The following is a 25637-nucleotide window of genomic DNA, read 5'->3' on the forward strand; positions in this document are numbered from 1 at the left end:
AAGTGGCTTTCGGTACAATTGACAGTGATACCCCCTGGAGCATTTCGAAGGGATGGAACTGAGAGGCATGGTTTTGCAGTGGTTCCGGCCCTTTCTCTCCAGTCATAGCCAAAAAGTGGTGTTGGGAGTCCTGCTCAACCCCATGGCCACTACACTGTGGGGTCCCACAGGGCTCATCTCTACCCCCGATGTTATTTAACAGCTACTTGAAACCGCTGGGAGAGATCATCTGGAATTTTATGTTTCAGTATCACCTGTATGCAGATGATGCCCAACTCTACTATGCCCTTCCACTGGACTTCAAGGAAGCTGTTCCACACCTGAACCATTGCCTGGAGACAGGGATGGATGAGGGCAAAGAAATTGAAATTTAATCCAGACAAGACGGAAGTGCTAACAGTTTCTCATAGGATGGCTCAAGGAATAGGGTCACAACTTGAGCTAGACTGGGTTACACTCCCCTCAAAACCCAGTTTGGGCTGATTCTGGACTCCTCCTTAAATCTGGAAGCCCAGGTGGTAGAGGTAACTAGGATCACCTTTACATAATTAAAACTTGTGCACCAACTGCACCTATTCCTGGAGTAATCAGACCTAGCCACTTTGGTACATACTTTGGTGACATCCCGATTAGACTACTGTAACAGGGGTCCCACCACAATATGTCATTATATGCAAATACAGGTTTTCTGAAATCCCCAAACATCCAAAATCCAAAAGAAGTATTTCAGATAAGAGATATTCAATGCTTATATCTTAAGATACATGTATATGATAAGGCACATGTGGTTATGTATGTGTGCATGTATTGTTTATCTTCACTCTTTGTTAGAGGTAACACAGGTTTTGTCAATCTTCCCTCCTCTCTAAAATGGAGTATTCTTTACCACTTCTTGCATCCTCTTACTATTATTACATCACCTCCTTCAAGGCCTCAAGAACTCTCTCACTTAAGTTTTCCTGCTGGCTCTGAAATTCCATGGTGCACATTCAGTTTCCTGCTTACTTCCTCCCACAGCTTTATATCTTTGTTTTCCATACAAAAGAAGTCTCAGTGGATTTCCTGTACCTCCTTCTCATGCTGCTGCTCTTAAAGTGACAGAATTTTAGACTTTAGCTGGGAAATGGTTCAGTAATCAACAAAACAGAGAGTAAATACAGATTTCACAAATCCTGCCAAGATAAAAGAGCTCCAAGCAAGGATGATGGGATGCGGACAGCTCCTTTACCTCCACTAATGATCATTTTTAAATCTTGGTCTACAGCCATTCAAGAGCACAGCTATCCAAGATCAAACAGATTTTCAAACTGTGGACTATCACAAATGTTTGCCCTGCATCCCTTTCCTGTGTTCTCCTGAAGTCTTCAACTTGATCTTTCACTGCATTTGCTCCAGATCTGTGCTTATGTCTCTCCTCCAGACAAACTTTTTCCTTGTTTTTATCTCACAGCTGATTTGCTGTTCATCATCCACACTTACCTTGTCCAGCCCTTAAGATATTTCAAGACATATATTAAAGGGCAAATGGCAGTTTAGGAGTTCCAGTTTTGCCAGGACTTTACTCTTGCAGTGGGCATGTGTGGGCATTTTGCACATGGTCATTCTGTGCCCAGCAGGATAAGTTTGTTTGTCATGAAAGGTCTCAGGACTGACCATTTTCTAGAAGCATCGCCTATGAAATTTCTGCTGCTCCTAGGTAGGTATTCTATTCTATTCTATTCTATTCTATTTTTGGATGAAGGTTAAGAATAAAGTGAAAAGTAAAGGAAACAATGTTTCATAGCATTTACAAAAAGGAGATTTAGCCCAATAGTTATATATTGTTGGAGATCATATTTTTAATCAATACTTTGAATATCCATTGATATGCCAATCTCCAGATTTGACTGGCTCACTTCAGCAAAGAAATTTCACAATGTGTAGAGAAAGTGGGCATGCAAACCTTCTCTCTGAAGTGATTCTCTCACAAGAATCTCACTAATCAATTTGGTTGTATGTTGAGAAGACAGTGCGATGTGAATTTTAGCCTGCTGGTCAAAGTAAAGTCACATCACCCAAACAGCCAACATCTTTTCTTTCTTAAGAAAAACAACTTAAGAAGTTCTCTGTAGGAAAGAAGAAACACATTAATAATGTATAAAGTAATAGAGAAACAGGACAGATCTGAATTATATATCTACAAAGTTGTTTAATCTTAACCTTTAAAATATTTTGGTGATTATTATTCAGAGAAAGTAGCTTCTTTTTTGTTGGAGTAATTAATCTTTTATTCGTGTATTAGGGAATTATTTAAATTAATCTTAACTGGTAATTTTATCAAATTTATATTTTTCAGTCCCCAAAACATTTACTAATGAGTAAGCCCCCTTGAATTCAGAGAGTAACCATGCTTAGATTGCCTTGGTATCAACAATTCTTTTCTTAATCCTTACATATTTCATATGTTGATTGGTTTAGAAATTGTTTTTGAATTCTTCATTTAGACAACTCTTCAATAGCTATGATATAAAATAAATTCATCATTTAGGATATTTTGAAGGACAGTTTTCAGGACACAGAATCAAGGATTAGATAAAAACCTGTTTGCTGCCATTTAGCATACTCCAGAATAAAGACCTTTTCTATAGCTAAGTCTTGAGAAACAGGGAAATTTTCAGAACTGAAGTTGTACGCTTCTATCATTGCACTAGGTATGCATAAAAATGTCATTTTATGGTCAGTGTCCAGTAGAAGAACCACAGAGTCATGCTGGAAGACCTAGACATTCCTAGAGAGAAGCTCTCTCAAGTGTGGTCTAAAAAAAAACATTTTTATTTGTAGTTTTTCACTTTGATGGTTGATGGGGAGGGGGTTCTTGGGCCCCTAACCATAGCTAATGTGGTGGATTGACTATAAATCTGTTTGACACTGGATTTTCCATTTTCTTTAAGAGAGCATATCTTCTTCCAAAATTCTCTTTGAAAATTGTGTCAAAATGTTCCAAACACGCTTATAGAGAACTTTTTTGGGAAAAAATCAGTGTTTGAGATAATATAATGTTTGTTTTTACTTCCATCTAGCATTTATATCCACACTGCTGGACATGAGCTACTCCTCTCAGAACTGTACTATGACATGCCATGAACGTGCTAAATGTGAAGTGCACAATGGCATACAAGGCTGTTATTGTAGCCCAGGATTCACTGGACGAGGCATCAATGGACCAAATACAATTGGCTGTTATGGTAGGAATGATTGTCTTCGTGTAGTACCTTATAACACTTTGCTATGTTGTATCTTTTTAGTGTACTTATTGGACATCTATTTTTTTGACCACCTTGTAAATTATGACACAGGATGGCATCAAATATAGACACAAGGAAATAAAATGAGTCATCTAATTAATTTACATGTTTGCGTATTTTCAGTATATTCTAGAAAATTTGTCACCGCCATCAGGATGGCTCAGGTGGTGAATCTGGCTAGATTAGAGCTCAATTGGTACCACTGAGAAACAAAGGGGAGGTACCAACATATTTGAAGGAACCCCAGATTTTGCAGAAGTCTTTTGAAAATGAAGAGGCCCTATACTGGTCTCCCCGAGAAAAACAGCCCAGTGAGAACTGTGCAAGCAATAGCTGAGTGCCATTGTGAAAATAAAAGTGGGAAAGCAAAATGAGAATAGTGGGAAATAGGTTTCACTGGATACTTGGTTGCTTGTTTGGCATCCTAAAAAAGAACAAATCTGTCAAGAGATGAGAGAACATTACAACATTTATTGCCAAACCCATTTATTTGAAGAATAATAAACATGTTCTGCTGCAAACTTGGGAGTTCTTTTAAAAGACTGAGAGATTTCCTAGAAAAACCAGTGAAGGTGGATACAATATTACAATTTCTCATAGAGGTACTTCATAGTCAAGTTTTTCCACATTATATAATGTAAAACAAACCTGAAAGTATACTGAGTATTGCCTTTGTGGGAAAATAAACAAATAGTTACTATATGAACAGGGTGGTGATCTTGATATGTAGACCAAGAAGGAGAAAAAAAGGTGAAAGAGAGATACATCTGTTCAATGTCACCAATATATCTTTAATTTTTAGGTAAAATTATGTAAAAATGTACAAACTAAGTAAATGCACTTCCAAAAAGATAACAGCTCATTTCATCATTCTGATTTCCATTTTGATGAAGAAGAATAACACCAATAATAACAACAAAAAATTATCATATCAATTCATCTCACAATGAGTGTTGCGATAACTATAACTTTATACAACAATGACCTAGCTATTTGGCATACCTTTTCCAGAATATGAAGACAGAAAATCCCACGTTATCTGAGTGTGGACTCAGATAACCTAGTTCAAAGCAGATATTGAGGGATTTTCTGCCTTGATATTCTGGGATATAGGGTTTTGTGGAAGGCCCCTTAGAGGAAGGTTTATGAACAAGTAGCTCCCATTTCAACTCACTTCTACAAACTTAAGTTTCTTAACACCAACATGCAGAAGTAAAAATAAACAGAGTTTTCCTGTCACATATCTAATAAAGTAAGATAATACCTAATTTGCTTGTTAAAATCAATATTTCAGGTAGTTTATGGAGCCCCCTGTGGCACAGTGGGTTAAACCCCTGTGTCGGCAGGACTGAAGACCGACAGGTCGCAGGTTCGAATCCGGGAAGAGGCAGATGAGCTCCCTCTATCAGCTCCAGCTCTTCATGCAGGGGCATGAGAGAAGCCTCCCATAAGGATGATAAAAACATCAAATCATCCAGGTGTCCCCTGGGCAACATCCTTGCAGACGGCCAATTCCCTCACACCAGAAGCGACTTGCAGTTTCTCAAGTTGCTCCTGACACGACAAAAAAAGAGGGTAGTTTATGCCCCTTGTTCTTTATGCTCAGAACAAATGTCAAAAGGCTGTTAATGTTAACAAATATTTTATTTTATTCAGCAGTGAATTGAGGGTACAGTTATAATGTATTTTAAAAAACACAAAGTTAAAAACTTGGCATTATACTAGATTTTCTTTGACCAGAAGCTGGCTACTTGGAGTGCCTCTGGTGTCGCTGTAAGAAGGTCCTCCATTGTGCATGTGGCAGGGTTCAAACTGCATTGTAGTAAGTGTTCAGTGCTTTGCTCTTCTCCACACTTGTATGACATGGACTCTACCTTGTAGCCTCATTTCTTAAGGTTAGCTCTGCATCTCGTGGTGCCAGAGCACAGTCTGTTCAGCACCTTCCAAGTCACCCAGTCTTCTGGGTGCCCACGAGGGAGTTTCTCATCTGGTATCAGCCACTGATTGAAGTTCCAGGTTTTAGTCTGCAATTTTTGGACTCTCGCTTGCTGAGGTGTTCCTGCGAGTATCTCTGTAGATCTTAGAAAGCTGTTTCTTGATTTAAGACATTGGAATGCTGGCTGATACCCGAACAAAGGATGGACCAGAGATGTCAATGCCTTGGTACTTTTTTTACTGGCTGATACTTCCCAACGGATGTCAGGTGGTACAATCATTGCTAAAGAAAGTATTTAAATTGTGATATAGTTTTGCAATAATGAGATCGGAATTCATTAGAACAAATGCATCTGAGATCACTTTTTCAATAAACTATAATATACAGGCAGTCTCTGAATTACAAACAAGATAGGTTCTGTAGATTTGTTGTTATGTTGTATTTGTATGTAAGTTGGAACAAATACATTTTAAAGTGGGACTCCAGCCAAAAAAAAAAAAAGGAAGGGTTAATACCCCTGTGGAGTTTGTTTTGCTGTCTGTGCCCCTGTTCAGAAAATTTCACCTCACTTTCTGTTCCTGTGACAATTGGATTTTGAACATTTTGGGTTGTCATGGAAACAAGCATTGATGAGAAAGCTTCAGCGGATACCCCCTCTTCCCATGCGAACTCTTACAAAGAGCAAATTTCCCTTCCTAGAGGTAGATTTCCTCTCACTATTGTCTCACCCCCATTTGTAATTAGGAGTCATATGTAAGTTGGATATTTGTAACTCGGGAACTGCCTGTATACTGGCTGTTTTTTTACTATTGGCGGATTTAGCCATATTTTTCTGAACTGGAAAATACTATGCAATACTACTCCATATTTCACTTTGAGAAACTCAATGTTTAAAAAAGGGTGACTCAGTTGGAGTTTTCGGGGGGGTGGGGACGGGACTTTCAAGTTCTGTTTTGCTGAGAAAGTTTATAAGAGAGAACAGTAACATGTGTCATTGATAAATATACTGTTCTTTTGCCATTTTCACTTAAATTGCTTTTCTTCAACTGAACCATTCAGCTTTCAAACTTTGATATGTGTTCCATTGTTGTAATATCGTGATCAATCACAACAATCAATGGTACATCTGAGCATAAATCAGAACTTTAAAAGGTTTGGCATTGGGCATGCCAGTGGTCATGTTGAGTGGAACTGGCAGATATAGCCCCAATAGTTACTTTTCAAGCTCTGTATTATTTGTGAAACATCTATTCCCATTGTAATCGATACTACACCTACAACAGGAAATGAAATTGCCAGGATGGTTTTCTGTGTGTGCTTAAGATTTACCGATTCTGGTAGAAATTACTTGGTGGTTAGGATTTTGAATAATGTGTTCTTTATCCACTAAATTGCCATTTGACACTAGTCCTCCTTCAAGTGAGTTCTTCACTCCATCTGAATGCATAGTAAGAACAGAATCTTTTAAGTAGCATTGCTCTGTGTCCATGGCTGTGCAGTTCCATCTCAGGAGGTAGTATTTTGGTCCCCACTCTGCTAGTTTTTAGGCCTACGGTTCAGATACTAACTGGAAACTTCTGATGTTGTTGTGAATTTGGCCTGTAATCCTATGTACATTCCCACTAAACTCAGTAGAGTTTTGTTTTTAAAGAACCAAACTGTTAATGGGTGATCATCACTGTAATGCAATGCATGTTTATTCAGAACGAAGAACTACTGGAGTACCAAGTAACTACTACTTGAGGAGCTAGCAAGGGTTAGTGGTTTGGGTGTTAAACCAGCTTGGGGAACCAGGGTTGAAACCCCTTCTTGGCTGTCTATACAATGGGATGGCCATCTTTGTAAATAAATATTTTGAAAAGAAATCCATAAGGTAAACTATTCTGTTAAAAGCTTTATATTTTTACATATTTTATATTTATACCTTTTCAATTATTACCTGATCCTACTGAGCTTAATGGAAATTACATCTGAATAAATCACCGCTTTGAGTCGCCTGAGGGCTGAGAAAAGCGGTATATAAATAAAGTAAATAAATAAATAAATATTTTTAAGATTGCGCAATGGTTGCAAATTTCTGATTTACTGATAGAAAAATAATTTTTTCCTGTTTTATCCATGTGTAATTGCAATATATGGTAAAGACTTAGGCCCCTTCCACACAGCTGAATAAAATACATTATCTGCTTTGAACTGGAATATATGGCAGTGTGGACTCAGATATTGTGTGATTTTCTGCCTTGATATTCGGGAAGTGCATTCACACAGAGTGGAAAATGCACACCTTCACAGATTTTATGTGGGGCATCCAAACAACGCCTCACATTGCATTAAATTAACACAAAGCAGGTAAACCCTGGAAGTATAGATAGTGCCTGGATAGTGCCAAGTATAGATAGTGCCTGGACCACCCCCTCAAAAGTCCTGGACTTCTGAGAAGCAGTCCAGACAGCCCTCTTGCGTTTTCTAGGCTTATTCAACCTGGAATATCCAAGAGGGATTTAATGCCCTCTCTAACCCACCTAGAAAAGCCTTAAAAAGTAAAAAAAAAATCACTTACCCAGCTGGCATTTCCCTGCCGCCAGCCCTCTCCTAGCATGTAGAAATGACACACAAGGAGAAAGGGGGGAGGAAAGCTGCTCCTGCCCTCCCTTCTCCTAGCGCATCATTTCCATGCACTAGGAGAGGGCTGGCAGAAGGGTAAATAATTTTTACTCTTTAAGACTTGGGGGGGGGTGTTATTGGTGTCTGGGTTAACTGGACACCCCCCCCCCAAGAAAGCGGGGGGGGGGGGTTACCAGTATGGGGACAGAAGTCCAGCCTGACCCAGATTTTTTAAACCGGCATTGGACCGGACTTTTCCGCTATCTGGAACCACTCTGGGTTATATGGCTATGTGAAAGGGCCCTTTGTAAGCATTGGCAATATAATGTCCCACAATCTGACAATACAAATTTCAATTTCTCACAATTCCTCAGAGTGATGGTATGTGGTCAAAGTCTCTTTGCCATAGTGAACAGTGTAGAAGTAGCATTTTTGGTGGTTACATGGATCCAAACATCTGCTGAGTATAATTGATAACCCCAGCCCTGTTTAAGTGTGTATTGTTTCCATTATTTTATTAATCTTTTTCTTAGCATTCTTGAACATTTTGTGTTCAAGAAATGCAGGAAAGATGTATTTTAACTAGATAAAAATCTGCCTTTCCTGCTGCATTACACATAAGAATTGGATAGCATAATAAGGCACATTCTTGGAAAGAAAATGCATGTTTCTTGAAGGTGGCACATTGCACAACAACGGTTAATATTCTCTATATTCTTTTAAGACCACATTTGCCATCTGTTTGTAATTGGATAGGTTCTTAAAAGGAGTAAGAGAAAGTCACCGTAGTAATTAGCTTGAAACTAAAATATGTGAAGCAATGCTGTGTCTTAATGATATGTCAGATCTTGTGTGTTTCTCCTAGAAAGTCTTCTTGTTCTGGAGATAAATGGTCACTTGCTTTCAATGTATAATCTTTGTTTATTCCTACAACAGCAGCTCTGCCATCATCAATGCAAACTCTCTTTCATGCACACATATAAACTGCAGCTACCTAAATTCAGTATAATCATGCAAGTTAGTGAGGTGGTTACATTCACTGTTGCTGTCATTAGCATCAATTTAACAATTTTGCACCTGTTCACTAATAGCTACCTTTTAATGATCTCCTTAATGATGTCATTTAAATACCTCCTTGCTTCACTTTGAACTCGAGGGCTTTGTGTTGCAATAATCAAAGAAGCTATAGTTCTTGTTGCTTTCAAAGTAATATTCAGCCTCTACAAAAGGTATGCTTTTGTCAGTGGGGAGAAATGGCAGTTCGCAGTTAAATTCCGCACAAGTGTAACGTACTATGAAACCAGGCCTTCATTTCTTTCTATTTAAGTGCTTGAAGGAATCCTGCTCATGCTCGAAAATGGTAGCATTCTTCACAATATCTTACATCATCTGAAGACTTATGGGGTGAGGAGGAGCAGCAAGAGAGAAAGGAAACTGACAAAGAATAGTCAGTTTGGTCCTTTCCTTTGGCAAGAATGAAAATGGCCATACTATGAATAGAAGACACTAAAATATCTGCTGGATTTTAGTGTTTTCTATTCACAGTATTAATAATCTGGTTGCAATCTGGTGACTTGTAATATTGTTTGCTTATGTGGCAGTGGAGACTCATATAATCCAGTTCCAAACAGATAATCTGGGATCAGATCCTGGGATAAAGGGCAGGGTAGATCCAGCCTGATAATAGAATGGATATAATAAAAGAATGTCAGTTAACCAGGTAGGTTTTTGAAAGATCCATTGAAGGCTGAGGAGGTAGTCTAAGGCCACTTCCACATAGCTGAATAAAATCTCACATTATCTGATTAGAACTGGGATATATGGCAGTGTGGTCTAAGGTCCCTTCCACATATCCCTATATCCCAGGATATCAAAGCAGAAAATCCCACAATATCTGCTTTGAACTGGGTTATCTGAATCCATACTCAGATAACGTGGGATTTTCTGCCTTGATATCCTTAAATATAGGGCTGTGTGGAAGGGCCCTCAGATAACCAAGTTCAAATCAGTTATTGTGGGTTATTCTGCCTTGATATTCTGAGTTATATGGCTGTGTTGGGTGTTTAGCTCTAGACTAGACACCCAACCCCAGCTGGATCCACATCAGGTTGCTCCTCCATTTTGCTCCTTTCAGGTCCAATTGATTTAATTATAACAACAGTCAAATAAAGTGGCTCGTATTTAACCCATAATCATGCGATATGCGGGGCTTGATGAATGCAAAGCTGGGGTGAAAATTGCTGGAAGAAACATTAACAACCTCAGATACGCAGATGACACCACTGATGGCAGAAAGCAAGGAGGAGCTGAGGAGCCTTCTAATCAAGGTGAAAGAAGAAAGCGCAAAAGCTGGGTTGCAGCTAAACATAAAAAAAAACAAGATTATGGTAACAAGAATGATTGACAACTGGAAAATAGAGGGAGAAAATGTGGAGGCCGTGACAGACTTTGTATTTCTAGGTGCAAAGATTACTGCAGATGAAGACTGTGGCCAGGAAATCAGAAGACGCTTACTTCTTGGGAGGAGAGCAATATCCAATCTCGATAAAATAGTAAAGAGTAGAGACATCACACTGGCAACAAAGATCTGCATAGTCAAAGCCATGGTATTCCCTGTAGTCACCTACGGATGTGAGAGCTGGACCTTAGGGAAGCCTGAGCGAAGGAAGATAGATGCTTTTGAAATGTGGTGTTGGAGGAAAGTTCTGAGAGTGCCTTGGACTGCGAGAAGATCCAACCAGTCCATCCTCCAGGAAATAAAGCCCGACTGCTCATTGGAGGGAAGGCTACTAGAGACAAAGTTGAAGTACTCTGGCCACATCATGAGGAGACAGCAAAGCCTAGAGAAGACAATTATGCTGGGGAAAGTGGAAGGCAAAAGGAAGATTGGCCGACCAAGGGCAAGATGGATGGATGGCATCCTTGAAGTGACTGGACTGACCTTGAAGGAGCTGGGGGTGGTGACGGCCGACAGGGAGCTCTGGCGTGGGCTGGTCCATGAGGTCACAAAGAGTTGGAGACGACTGAACAAATGAACAACAACAACATTTAACCCAACTTTCTGTGTCTGGTCTTATATTCCATGGTGGGTCATCAACTGTTTATCCATGCTTCAGAGCACTGGAATCTTTGCCCATAAAACTCTTCAGTGTTACCATTTAAATAGGGCCATTGTGATTGTGCTTATATGTAGATGGGCACTTGTACTTGTATGTTGTTTAAGTGTACTTGCCACTTAAACAACATACATAAAGAACACTAATTCAGCTGTGCATATCACCAAATCAAGAAATCTGTTTTTTCATTGTTAGTGAAACTCAAAATAGAACTGGCCAACATCTTTTATACACTAGCTGAAAAACTGGGCAATTGCAACCTTTGGCCCAGTTTCATACATATTTTCAACTTAAGTTGAAAAGCTCTATTTAAGTGACAATTTCAGACTGCTAGGAGATCTGTTCCTCTTCCAATAGTAAAGGTAAAGGTAGTCCCCTGACAGTAAGTCCAGTCATGTCTGACTCTGGGGTGTGGTGCTCATCTCCATTTCTAAGCCGATGAGCCAGCATTGTCCGTAGACACCTCCAAGGTCATGTGGCCGGCATGACTGCATGGAGTGCCGTTACCTTCCCGCCGGAGCGGTACCTATTGATCTACTCACATTTGCATGTTTTCGAACTGCTAGGTTGGCAGAAGCTAGGGCTGACAGCGGAAGCTCATGCTGCTCCCCGGAATCGAACCTGCGACCCTTCGATCAACAAGCTCAGCAGCTCAGTGCTTTAACCCACTGCACCACCGGGGGCTCCTTCCTCTTCCAATAGGATAGACTTAAAAGAGAAGGACAAAGAAAGGAATAAAGACGGGTGGTGTAAAGAGAAAGATGGAAACAACAACAATTCTGGAGTTTTTACTGTGTGAGTATTGGCAGTTTTTTGCACATAATATCTCGGAAAATCATAGCTTTCCAATGTTTCATAGATGAAAAAAGGGACAAATGTGTCCAAGTAACATCAGAGTTTAGGCTGCTGTAGAATCACCAGTAAGGAAAACCACACAATACAGGACAAGCTGCAGCAGTTTGCTTTTTCCTCATGGCCTTACACACAGCCATATAACTCAGAATATAAAGGCAGATAATCCATAATATCTGCTTTGAACTGGATTATCTGACTCCACACTACCATATAATCCAGTTCACTGTGGATTTTATACAACTGTGTAAAAGAGGCCTCAGCCTTCTGAGAAGGGCACGCTTCTACCCCCCTCCTCTCCCCCCTCTTCACATGTCAAGTGAATGCAAGCTACATTTGCACTTTGAACTCGATTTGCAGCCAACAAAGGAGTGGGAGGAAGAGAGAGAAAGTGAAACATTTTACAAATAGTTCCCTTGAAATGATGAGACAGCATGTGTGGAAAGGATACAATGCTAGGGTTTTTCCACACAGCCATATAACCTAGAATATCAAGGCAGGAAATCCCACAATATCTGCTTTGAACTGGGTTATCTGAATCCACACTGCCATACAGTTCAAAGCAGAAAATGTGAGATTTGATTCAGCTCTGTGGAAGGGGCCTTAGTCATGGAAAATATAGATAATACATTAATACAGGGGTCCTCGAACCTTTTAAACAGAGGGCCAGGTCACAGTCCCTCAAACTGTTGAAGAATCAGATTATAATTTGGAAAAAATGAATGAATTCCAATGCACACTGCACATATCTTTTTGTAGTGCAAAAAGCACCTAGAAACAATACAATAATTAAAATGAAGAACAATTTTAACAAATTATCAACTTATTAGTATTTCAATGGAACATAGCCTGCTTTTGGCTCCTGAGATAGGATTGTTGTTGTTGCTTGCTTGCTTTCAAGTGGCTTCAGACTTAGGTTGACTCTGAGCGAGGGCTGGTTAAATGACCTTGGAGGGCCGTTTTTGAGGACCTTAGTTTGAGGACCCCTGCTGTAATGTTTTTCAGTAAAAGTTAAAACAAAGACACCAACTGATTTGATCAAAATATCATCACAATAAAATGAGATGTAAGTCAGGGTCCTTATTTTCAGTGTTTTCTTGATAGGGAATGATTACTAAATCCTCTACACACATGTTGAACAAAACGTTTGGTTTTCAAGATCAAACTTTTTTGGTAAAATTGCTATAATAGATCATAGTAACAAAGGGGTAAGAAAAACTGGCCAACATTATGAAAAACCTGGTGATTAAACAGATATCAAATAGAATGATAAGAAATCAGATGAGGAATACAAGTTAGAGGACTAAAGTTCTTTTTAAATTAGGAATAGAATTTTAAATCAGAATATTAATCAAATCTAAACTACAGAAAAATGAAACTTCAGTGCTACATATAACTCCTATAAGATAAACAATCAAAATATTATTGAATAACAGCAGGCAACAAGAACACCGAGTGAAATGCAATGCTGGGAATTCCCTTAGCTCATTAGAAATAAAAATGGGCCGACATACTTGCTGCTTCCCTGTTTTGTCATTTGAGCTCTGCTGGTTTCCTAACTTCCTGACTGTCAATTTGTCATTTTACTGACACAACACAAAATATCGAAGTAAACAGTATGATCACAGTGCTTACTTTAACATCCTATACTCCGTCAGGACTGCAAAGCCAAACTGTTTGTGCTACACAAGGCGAAAGGGTATGAGCATGGAGATAAGGCAGCCACAAGATCTTTTTGTAATTGTCAGTGACAATTTATACTCCGAAAGATTAATCAATTTCTGCTGGAAAACAAGATCAGCTCTTCCAGATATACCAAAAGGAAAATATTGTCATCGGGTCTGGTGTAAACTTTCCTCATTTTGCATCGATTCTTTTCTTTTCCACAATTTCAGACATATTTGTTTTCCATCTTGTGTTATTAGGCCGTGTCACTATTAAATATTTTCCTTTTTCTTCTGCAACTCTCATGTTCATTCTCCTTGCCTTTTTCCTCACTGAGCTCCTGATTACATTCATTTTCTTTCTCACATTCTGGCCTATCTATCTTTCCCCTTTATCTTTTCCCCACAGATATTACCTATATGTCTTCTTCCACTTTGCTTTTTTATTTTACAACTGACAATTTCTGACTAAAAGTCTAAATCTTCCTTTTTCCCCTTTCCTGCCTTCTCCTCCTTTCCTATCTCTGAATATCTCCACCCCTCATTTCCCTCTTATTCCTCCCTCTTTCTCCTTTTTTAGCCTATATGAGATCCATTGAACCAAAATGTTGGGCCTGAATTTCTGCCTCAATATATCCCTCTAAGGCCCCGTCCACACTGCTGAATAAATTCCCACATTTTCTGCTTTGAACTGGAATATATGGCAGACGATTTTATTAACCCCAAATTTTCAACTATAAACCAAAACCCAGCACAATTAAAATGTGTATTAGAGGTAGAATGTAAGTTCTTCGGTTGGAAATTCACAGGTGAGGAATTTTGCTAACATTTATATGATGAAAAAGTCCTGATGCTATAGGAGAAAGGCAGGCAGCAGCTGATCTAGCTCACTATAAAGCAGCTGGTAGTAACCTGTTTTTTATGATATATCTGTTCATTCTGTCATGAGAAATAACCTCAGTTTAGCCTGGGGTTACAAAATGGTTCTGGTAAAGTCTGGCCTGAGGCACTATTCTGCAGCACAGACTGTACAGAAGGCCTCAGATTACTGAAACTCTTTTCTCAAACCCTCTTCCCTACCACAATTCTGGCTGCTTGGTGTAAGTATTCTCATACACTAGACATTTCAAGGGTAGCACCATGTGTAAAAGCTGTAGTTGAGAAAGGAGATCCTCCTAGATCAGCATAAACCTACTTCTACAAATGCAACCTGCCTTTTCCATGTCTCTATGGACCTCTTCACATGGGCTAATAATCAGTAGTGGTGGCAGGTTTTTTGCAGTTTCACCACAGAACCCACCAGCTCCCATAACACAACAGAAAAATACTTCTGGGGCTGTTCTGTGGTGAAAGTGCCAAAAAAAAAACAACCCTGTGCTGATACTGAAAAATAGCCAGCTGTGCATGATGGGAGACTTTCCACTTTTTATAGGGAAAGATGAATTGAGCCAGCTTCCTGAAGCTTCCCTGAGGGTGTGGGGGCAACAAGTCCCCACATCTCCTAGGAGGGCACTGTTGTGGGGCGTGGAGCAACAAGTCCCCACATCCCCTGGGCAGGCGCTGCTGGCATAACCGCAATCCATGGCGCTACTCGAGGATTTCAGTGGTGTGCATGAAGAGGTCCTACAGCTAAAAAAAACTTAGAGGTTTAGATGTTTAGAAGTGATAAATACTAAAAAGTATTTATCCCTGAGTACATAAACTCTGTATGAAAATATACAAACTGTTCTAAAGCTGGATATATTTTGTTTTTAAACATATGGCGAGATTTCATGACACTGATTACTTTTAGAAGGGCATAAATAAAAACACTCTCCACCCTTCTCTACTTTTGCCTCTGCTTTCTTGCAGCCCTCATCCCAAGTCTCTGAGGACTTGTATACACTTCCAGCACATCCATAAGTGTTTCCAGTTGCCAAGGAGCAGCAATCTTCCCTCCCCCCAAGTTTATAGTTTTCCTGAGCTACAGTTCTTCCTTTAAGAAACGGAAACACTTAAATGAAATTGGAATAAAGTGTGTTTCCCAAACTCACTCCTAAAGGTTTGCTTTTTACAAAAGAAAAACTGTTGCTCAGGTGACCATTTGGGGTTGTTTGAAGATGCTGAATAACATTTTGCAGCCTTCGTCTCAAGGGCAGACCAACCCAGTTTTTCTCCTGCAAAACAAGTCAGCCTCAGAAAACATAATATTAAGGAGACATCAGGGAATTAAAACAAAAGAATTCATAGGCAATGGAAAACTTAAAAGCCATGGGTTCATCACTTGCTGAACTCTTGTTTGCCGTGATATCCTTGGATGCCTAGGATTCAGGGCCTTAGATGAATTCCCTTCTCTAAGTGTATATCTATACTGTATAATTAATGCTGTTTGACATCCCTTTATTGCCATGGCTGAATGCTATGGAATCATAGCATTCAGTGGTTTTGGTGAGGCTCCAGTACTACTTGGCAGAAAGAAATTAAAGGGCCTTTTAAAATTACAACTCCATAGTTTGATAGCAGTTAAAATGATATCAAACTGTATTAATTCTACGGTGCATATGCACCTTAAGTCTCCAGGTGAGGGGATGGCTGAGCAATGCTGGAGGAGGACAAAGTTTGAATTTGGTTTGAGAAACCTTTAAAGCCTAGGTGTCTTTCTCCTATGCTACACCAAGGCTCAATGGCTCAGTACAAATGTGTTTGCATGTATGTTTCACTTGCATGAAATTAATGAGAGCAACGAAAGGTTTCTGAGATGTACTAAGTTGTTCTCTGCATTCAGTTTTGTTGTCTTCTCCGTAGGCAAGCTACTGGAGAAATAATTTCACAGTGACGTGCATTCTATCAGACAAGTAGAAAAGTCCATTAAAAGTGTAATTTGTAACAGAAAATGCATTGTAGCTTTTAAAACCAATATGGTGAGAAACAGATCTATATCAGCTCTTCTCTGGGAGGATTGTAGCACCTAAAATGTAGTTGAATTTGCACACATGAATAGCTGTGATAACTATTTTATTTAAAAAAATTAAAAACCCAACCAGATGTGTGGCATTTACTGTACTCTAGCCATGACAATACATTGCCTCTAAATGGTTGTCTTTTAGATAAGCCCAAAAATACATTGTTTATGCCTTTTTGAATATAGTTAGAGAGGACTCATCCAAAGTTTACAAGTAGGAACACACAAATTATCCATATTATACTTTCTGGAGAAGTTATTGTTTGTTATAAAAATGAGACAAAGTATTTTTCAATCTTATTTTATATACAATATGTTAAATGAAGATTAATAGGTATGCTGGTCTAATAAGTATAATGAAATATATGAGTGATTCCCTTGAGCCACCTTTTATCAAAGCCTAGTTTTTTGTCTACAGTCTCATGTTCACAACTAGACATTTGTAGGGAAACAAAAAATAAACCATGTTCATAGACAACTGGGATTCAAATATTTCTTTGCCAATGAATTATTTTATCACATCAGTATGTCAAAGAATAAGTAGTTAAATGGCATCCCACTTAAATATAGCCCATCGTAAATTGAATTATTGACATTTCAGGTGAAACTACTTTGGAGTGATTTTATGATTGGTGGACATTTGTTTGAGCACTCTAACATTAGTAAGAATGCAGAAATATTAATATTCACCTTCATAGGATTAAGGCCCCGTTTACACTGCCATAAAATGAAGATTATCAAATAAAAATCCACTTTATTTGAACTGGATTATATGAATATACACTGCCATATAATCTAGTTCAAATCAGATAATCTGGGTTTTATATGGCAGTGTAGGAGGGGCCGAAGGCATTTAGCTATTTTTATCCATCTTTATGTTGTACATAATGGTGACCTTTTTGACATTGACCCTGTGCTGATCTGCAATATGCCAGGATAAGCAGTGGCAGAAGGAGGAAAAAGATCAGGAATAATGTAACTGTGTAGGAAGGGAAGAATTGGAAAAATATTCTGGTTGGAGCTGAAAGATTTTATTAGTGTTCCCCTGGTACCACTGTACAATCCTAGAAAAAGTGCAAGTGCTAGTGGTGTACCAACAAGGTTGCAGCTACTTTTGTCCAGGATATAGTGCAAGAAGTCCATGTCTAACTCACTTTCTCACTCATACGCACATTTGTTTGTTATAGTTACATGAGAACTATCACTGCTGTGATATCATAGGGATCTGACTCTTTGATCTCACAAGAACTACCAAGGAGTTGTAACTGTCATGTTGTGGGAAACATTGGAACAGGGATGTTTTAACTTTAACTTAGCTTTTGTCCTGGAACCAAATTGGTTTGCCTTCGTTTTCTTAGACTATGATTCTGAGTAAACCAAAAGGAGAACTGTCGAAGAGAACTGTCACTACCTCTGAGGATGCTTGCCATAGATGCAGGCGAAATGTCAGGAGAGAATGCCTCTAGACCATGGCCATATAGCCCAAAAAACTACAACAACCCAAAAGGAGAACCATTGAAATTTTAAAAAGCCTACCTGAACAACAGTTTCTCCCTGTGGTGGAAGACGAAGTGCCTTTCAGTGCTTCACCTCCACTTTAGGAGGCAAGTGGGTGGGACCTGCCATGCATCGTATGATGGCGCATGGCAGGCCCCATCCAAGCCGTGAAATAAAGTGGCAAAACAAGGGTTAAACAGCTTATAGATGGGAAGGTTGAGAACAGAGATGTCTAACTTCTGGCCCTTCAGATGTTTGATCCTCCAATGCCCAGAAGTCCTAACCATTTTGTCCGATGGCCAGGAATTCTGGGAGCTAAAGTCCAAAACCTGCCACAAATTTTGACACCACTGATATAGAAACTTTAAAATGCCATTGTGTGACTTACCCTGTATATCAGTGAGTATGGCTTTGACATGTCAGTCTGTGATAATGCACCTATCCGTATGGGCTTTATCTTGTTCTTACATTTGGTAGATTCACAATCAGCATTGTGAACTGTTCCCAGAAACAGCCTGGCAGCCAGTGGCACTGTTTTAACATGGGATCTGTATGATCCCTGTAAACCAGTACAAGTTAACCATCTGGCTGCAGCTCTTTGGGGCAATTATGAGTACTTTTGAGAAGTAACTCGATGTAGAGTACATTACAGAAATCCAACCAGGATGAAGTAACATATCACTGTGGACTGATAAAAAGCTCTAGGAAGAGGCACAATTGGATTTAGTTGTGCAGATGCACTCCTTGAACCTCTTCACATGGGGCAAATTTCAGTGACAACTCCAGTACTGCAGAACGAGAGGCTTCCTGTCATTGCATTGCCCTCAACAGGGTAAGCAAGCCAGCATCCACTTCCCCCCATGTGATAAGATAGGAAAGCCAGGATGGTACGAGGTTCCCATACCCCTGCACATCTACTGACAGAATCACCACAATCTGCTGTGATTCCCTTGTCACTGCCAAAACCTGAATCTTAGGCCCAGGGCTGAATCCAGGACTACACCTAAACAGTGTAAACCGATTCAACACAGGCTGAATCCCTATCTCCAGAAAGACCCAAACCAAGTCTTTGAATTAGAATCCAATGACTGCATCATTCTATTGCCACAGCTACAAATATGGAGCTGTACATGATGCAAATGGGAACATTCATCCATATCAGTACTTCCTTGCTGGCTCCTTTTAGGGTGTTGACAGGATACTGAAAATAATAGAAAAACTGTTCTCTACCCAAACAGTCTGTTTAATCAGTCTTTAAAACCCAGAGTTGGCAGAGAAATAAAGTCACTTTACAATATGATACGAAGCAGTGGAAATCTAACAAAGAGTCTGATTGGATCTTAACATTTATTTAATGTGAGATTTTAGCACATCACAATGAAACACTGTCTGGCTAAGCCCTTAGGGTGCGGTACCTGGAGGCCACGGGGAAACCTACGTCAGCAGAATTATACTGTGTGTGCTTTCTTGATATGCTTCAGTGCACAGGGAACAGAGATTTTAAATATCTGTTTAGGAACACGGATCAAGTACAATTATTATTTCTTATACATTAGCCCCTTATACAGTAAAGCATAAGTTGTTGGCAGTGTTTCTTCTTTTGGGAATATACCGTATATTCCGGTGTATAAGATGACTGAGTGTATAAGACGACCCCCCAACTTTTACAATTAAAATACAGATTTTGGGATATACTCTCCATATAAGACCACCCCTCTTCCAATGCACACCAAATAAATTTTTAAAAAACATCAGATTTGATTTTAAATCCAAGACTATCAGAGTGGTAACCAGTAGGGCTGGGTAACCACGGAAAATTTTGTTTCTAAACTCGATTCGTTTTTGGGGGGTTTTTTGCGTTTCATTTTTTAAAAGAATTCCGAAATTTTCCTTTAAAAAAGTTCAAAATATACGAAATTTCATAAAATTATGAAACAATTACGAAACGATTTCGAAACAATTACGAATCGATTCGTTAATGGCGGACGCGATTGCGCAATATGCTAAAAAACCCTCCAAATGGGACAGGCGGAACTTCTGAAGCTTCCCTCTCCCTCTGTTGTTGACTGTTGGTGTGATAATTTATTTTTTATCACTGATAAAACAAACAACAACCCTAAAACTTGCACCAGACATACGGAAACAATTACGAAACAATTTCGAAACAATTACGAAACAATTACGAAACAATTACGAAATAAATTGAAAAAAATCGTTTCGATTTTTAATTACTCCTGCATGGCTCAATATCGGATCGTAAGCTAATTTAAATACGAATTAATAACGAATTACGAAATTAATGAATGAAACTGCCCAACCCTTGTAGCCAGCTCTTCAGCTTAGAAATGGAGATGAGCACCAACCCCCAGAATTGGACACAACTGGACTTACTGTCAGGGGAAAACCTATACCTTACCTAGAGAGAGCCCAGGTCCAATATCTTTTCCCAAACAACAACAATAATAGTAGAACCCTAGAGTTAGAAGGGACTTCAATGACCATTCAGTCTAACCGTAATTCTGCCAGGCAGCAAAACACATCCTAGCCCTCCTGACAGGTGGCCATCCTGTTCTGCTTAACAACAACAACAACAGAACCTTAGAGTAGGAAAGGACCCCAATGGCCAGGGAAGAACATACATCCAACCCCTCATGAAAGGTGGCCATACAACTCTGCTTAATAACAACAACAACAACAACATCACAATAAGAGAACCCTAGAGTTAGAAGGGACTCCAATGGCCAGCCAGTCTAACCCTAATTCTGCCAGGCAGCAAAACACACCCAAGCCCTCCTGACAGGTGGCCATCCTGCTCTGCTTAATAAGAACAACAACAACAACAACAACAGGACCCTAGAGTTGGAGAGGACCCCAATGGCCATCCAGTCCAACCCTGTGGGAGCTGCCAAGCAGCCCCAAGCCAGTGGTGATGGGGAGAGCACCAGGCTCATGAGGTGGGTACATCCCAGCAGGCTACCACCCCTAGCCATTCTCCAAGGTAACGGGGACTCATGCTCCTCTTCCTCGTCCCCTCCTTCCCCCCTCACTCCCCCTCCTCAGGCTGCACCACTTCGGGGATGGCGAGGGAGGCGAGCAGCTGCCCACCTGCTGGAGCAGGTTTTGGCTCCCACAGCAGTTGAAGCAGAAACCAAAGGGACCCTGCAATATCCGACATACAAGACGGCTCCCTATTTTGGAGATGATTTTCTGGGGTTCAAAAGTCATCTTGTACCCCAGAATATATGGTAGCTTCATACGAGCTATAATTCATCAAGTGTTAAGTTGCAAGAATATTGAGAAAGGTGCTCCTTTCTCACTCCCAATTTAGAATAACCCTTCAATGTCCTCTTAGTATTTTGTCTGGTTGCTCCTCTAGCTGGTCTATCCTCTATCTGTCCCAGAAAAGAGAAAAGAATGAGAAAGTGATGACATTTTTAATCTTTGTTCTTCTCGCATCAAGGAGGAGTGGCAGGGCATTCTGAAGTTCATCTGTGAGCCTTGGGGATGTGATTTTTTTTATTTGCTTCATTTTTTTTATTTTACCTCTTGCTGTCCTGTTTATTTCAACCTGTCTACCTCCTAAGAACTATGGACTCTTCATCTTACACCATATTCCCTTCCAGATTCATAGAGCACATCCCCTTCCAAATTCATTCATCTCCATGTGTAGACAGTGTCTCTGATGAAGTGTGATGGTACAGTGTCCTATTCTCCCACTTCCACATGAGTAGAATCACCTTAAGCAACATCCAAATAGGGCTTATGTTTTCCAGACATTCCTCATAGGATGCCCTCTGAATTTCATGTTTAGACTTGGGTCCCAATTCCAAGATATCTGATTATGCATGCATGTGCAAATACAGGTATAACCAAACTCTGAAAAAAGCTAACAAGACATTCTGGTCCAAAGCATAAGGGATTCTCAACCCGTATTTATTTTGAGATACTCAACCTGCATTCGGTCCTACAAAACACAATAGCTTGCTTCCAAAAGTTGAAGGTAGGGGCTTGCACTACCGCTAGATGTAAGATGAACAAAACTAAGTTTAATAACTGATTTTTTTTCAAAGAGGAATAAATATCACCTTCCCAATAATAAGCTGTGACTGCTCAAAGTTTTTAGATTAGATATGCTTGATTACCATTCCTAATAAACAACAGAGCTTTTCCCATCTTAAAAGCTTTATCTTAATATCACATTTCCTTAAATTCCTTTGCAGCCAAACCATCACAACCAAAAACAGATGTTGTACAGGCGTCTTCCACTGTCTCCGGCTCTTCTTGTTGCCTATGACTTCTAAAATGATTCTTTTTCAATTATTCCTGCTGAAGTCTCCTCTGGTGTTGTGCTCTGCTGCCTGCTTAAACTTACATCACAACCTCACAGGCCTAAAAGTACTGGAGAAAACTGAACAGAATCAGTCTGACATCAGAGACACAATGTTCCAGCCAAATATAAGCTATAGATTGTAGAAGAGTTAGAAGGACACCTGGCTGCACAATCTGGATTCAGACTTGCCAATGAGCAAAATGTGCATGCACACATTTTTAATTTTTTTATACCTTGTTTCAGAGCCATCTGCATCCTTGCTTTGCCAGTGAGTTAACATCTTGTGTCCTCCACTGCCCTCAACCAAAGATAGTTTGTGTCCATTGTGGCTGATGAGGCCGAGAACAGGGCAGCAAATGCTTAACAGCACTAGAGAAGATAAGCAAAGCCAGGACTAAAGTGGAAATTCACAGAGAGAAAGAGAAGGAGAGCACATACAATAAACACTCAGATAGGTAAAATCTCATACACTAAATTTCAGTAGATTGTGGAAGAAAGAACTGGAAAAGGAAAGAGTTAAAGGAAACCCAATTGTTGGATTTAGAGGAATGGACATGGTAGAAAGGAGGAGCCTCTCAAGGAAGGTGGGAGGAGGCGCTGGAGAAAAGATGAATAGAAAGAGATACAAGAAAGTTGTGCTAGAAATAAAATATAGCAAAGTTATGTACTATGTTCATGTGTGTGTGTGCTTCATAATCTTAGACAATAAACAAGTCTTTGTAATTAAACATACAAAAACCCATAATAGAAACAAAATCAATGTAAAATCATTTATGAGTGGGTGGGGAGGAATTAATACAGGATAATAGCACTCTAGATAAAATTATTCATACATCAAAGAGACCCAAAAAAGGGACTAAGGATGGTTCATGCAACATGGCTTCCTATTCCACTCAGCTATCTGATCCAGTCCTAAGACTTAAAGCCATTCTCTTCCCATCATTCTAAAATCTGTGTTGTCGAAGGCTTTCATGGCTAGAATCACTGGGCTGCTATGATTTTTCTGGGCTGTATGGACATGTTCCAGAAGCATTCTCACCTGATATTGCAGGCATCCTCAGAGGTTGTGAGGTATGTTGGTAACTAGTGAAGTGGGGTTTATATATCTGTGGAATGTCCAGGGTGGGAGAAAGAACTCTTGTTTGTTTGAGGCAGGTGCGAATGTTGCAATTGGCCCCCTTGATGAATAGCCTTGCAGCTTCAAGACTTGGCTGCTTCCTGCCTGGGGGAATCCTTTGTTGGGAGGTGATTAACTGGCCCTGATTGTTTCTTGTCTGAAACTCCCCTGTGCTCCTTTCTCACTCCCAATTTAGAATAACCCTTCAATGTTGTTCTTTATTTATTCTGCAACCTCCTTGATCTATCAACTTTATTTCTACCAACAAGCTGTCATCCTATCGAACTGATTTTCCTTATTCAGTTTATATCTCCTGCTCAAAATTCCTAACAAATCATGTTCCTTATGGAATTTGTAATTACCAGGTGTATTTGTGAACACCTCACTACCACCATTCCAAGCAAAGCTAGTTTCTCCGATAAGTCATTTTTAAACCATACATCTTACACAGATAGTGTAACCAAGGCAACCAGAACTGTTAATACACAATAACAAAGCAAACTTATCTGGCTTACTTGGTTGCTTTATAGTCTCACTCAGAGATTACTCAAAAACTGAAAATATGAGCAAACATTCATTTCACATTGATTAATCAAAACAATCCCTACAGATCTGAGCTCCAGAAAAAAGGGGATAATTTTTAAAAAATTATCTTGCTTTTAAAAATAAACTGCTAGATAGATGTGATCAGTAGATCCAATACCTCATCACATGAATGAGGTCCCTCACCATGATTCGCGAGCCTTCGTGATGAATTGTGGCAACAGGGTGGCAGAGGAGCAATCCCTTTGCCCCACCTGCCGGTTGACATTTCCCCATCCTTGGTGGGGAAGTGTTTCCACTCCACCAAAACCTATTTTTCCTTATAGAAGACAGGGTGGTTTCTGTGTTGGCGGCAGCAGCATCATCCCACCATGCTACTGCCCCAGTTCATCCACGGAGCACCTCCAGAAGTCATCCTACATCATATGATGGGCGTCATATGAAGTCATCCTACATCATATGATGGGCCCATATGATGGGCAATTGGTGAACTGGGGCAGAACCATCCTAGAATGGTCCAATTGCCCCATGTGATAAGACTGATAGTTTCATCTTTTCTACTCTCAGATCCATACTAATAGTTACTAACATATCCGCTGAGACATAGAAGAGTAAGAATTAAGCATTTACAATGCTGTGTGAGGTGTATCAGTCCAGTATGTTTGTCAACTGGGGTAGCCAGAGGAAAAATTGGAGAGGGCTCCTGTAATGATGATGATTATGTAGAAGGCATTTCAGCAGCTGTTGCTTATTTTCTGGTTGTATGACAAACCTGCTGATGCTCATGTTTCTCACCAATAATTCAAGATAGTGGAACCATCTCCCATTTTCAGTCTGACAATCCTAATTGCAACAATTCTTCAACTAGGTTAGAGACTAAAGACCTTATCCCACCGTAAATTTCCTCAATTTTCTGACTTTCTTCTTCCACTAGCATAACAGAGTCCCACAGAGGTCTTTCCATAACCCACAGTCACTTCTGATTGAACTCCATCTCGCCAGTGTGCAAAGACAGTCAAAGGAGTCCATTATCAAGAGTTGGCAGTTCCCCCGACTCCTGATTAAAGACAGAGGCAGGAAGTGGAGGAAAGTGGGGAGATATCATGAGATGGCCATCCTCAAGGACATATCTTGCCAGGGTAGGTTGCATCTCCACTACTAAGGACACTTCCCCCCACTTCCCTCTGCTCCCCTCCTCACCTGTGTCATAAGGTCATAAACCACTTTTCCCAACTTTTCCAACTTGCCAATTGAAGGTTGCAATTGAGTCTATACTAGGAGTATCCTACACTCCTAAAATGAAAATACTTCACCCTAAATTTCCAGAGGACACACACCAACATTCTACTTTGACCATAGGCTATGGCTACTAACAATCAAGTCCTAGTAAATACATTCATTCTTGGTTCCAAATAAACATGCACAAAAAGTACTCCTCATTATTCTGCTGCCATTTGAACTTTTCTTAATTGTATAAGAGCTATTTCCTGTTTCTTTGAAAGCAAAATATCACAATTTTCTATTATCATTCAACTCTCCATGCAGTTACCAACACATCTCATTAATATAAAATGTTTAAACCTTTTCTAGTTCTCTCATTTCCTTTTTAAAGTAAGTCTCCTCTCCTTGCTTTGTAGTTATTGAGTCACCCATATTATGTTTAAAGCGGATGTCTGGAATTTCAGTTAATGAATCCTAAATGAATTAATTCTAAGTCTGGTCTATTTGTCCCTACCTGAGACATACATTATTT

General features: G+C 39.7%; 1 protein-coding gene across 1 annotated transcript in view; it reads left to right on the plus strand.

Annotated features, from left to right (window-relative positions):
- Positions 1–1063: 1063 nt before the first annotated feature.
- Positions 1064–25637, plus strand: part of ADGRL4 (adhesion G protein-coupled receptor L4) — a 143144-nt gene continuing 118570 nt past the window's right edge. The window contains exons 1-2 of the mRNA XM_060773795.2: positions 1064–1696; positions 3060–3224. Of these exons, the coding sequence (XP_060629778.2) occupies positions 1576–1696; positions 3060–3224 (286 nt within the window). The 5' untranslated portion in view covers positions 1064–1575. The remainder of the gene's footprint in view (positions 1697–3059; positions 3225–25637) is intronic.

This window comes from Anolis sagrei, chromosome 4, assembly GCF_037176765.1.
Source record: "Anolis sagrei isolate rAnoSag1 chromosome 4, rAnoSag1.mat, whole genome shotgun sequence".
In the NCBI taxonomy this organism is placed as follows: domain Eukaryota; kingdom Metazoa; phylum Chordata; class Lepidosauria; order Squamata; family Dactyloidae; genus Anolis; species Anolis sagrei.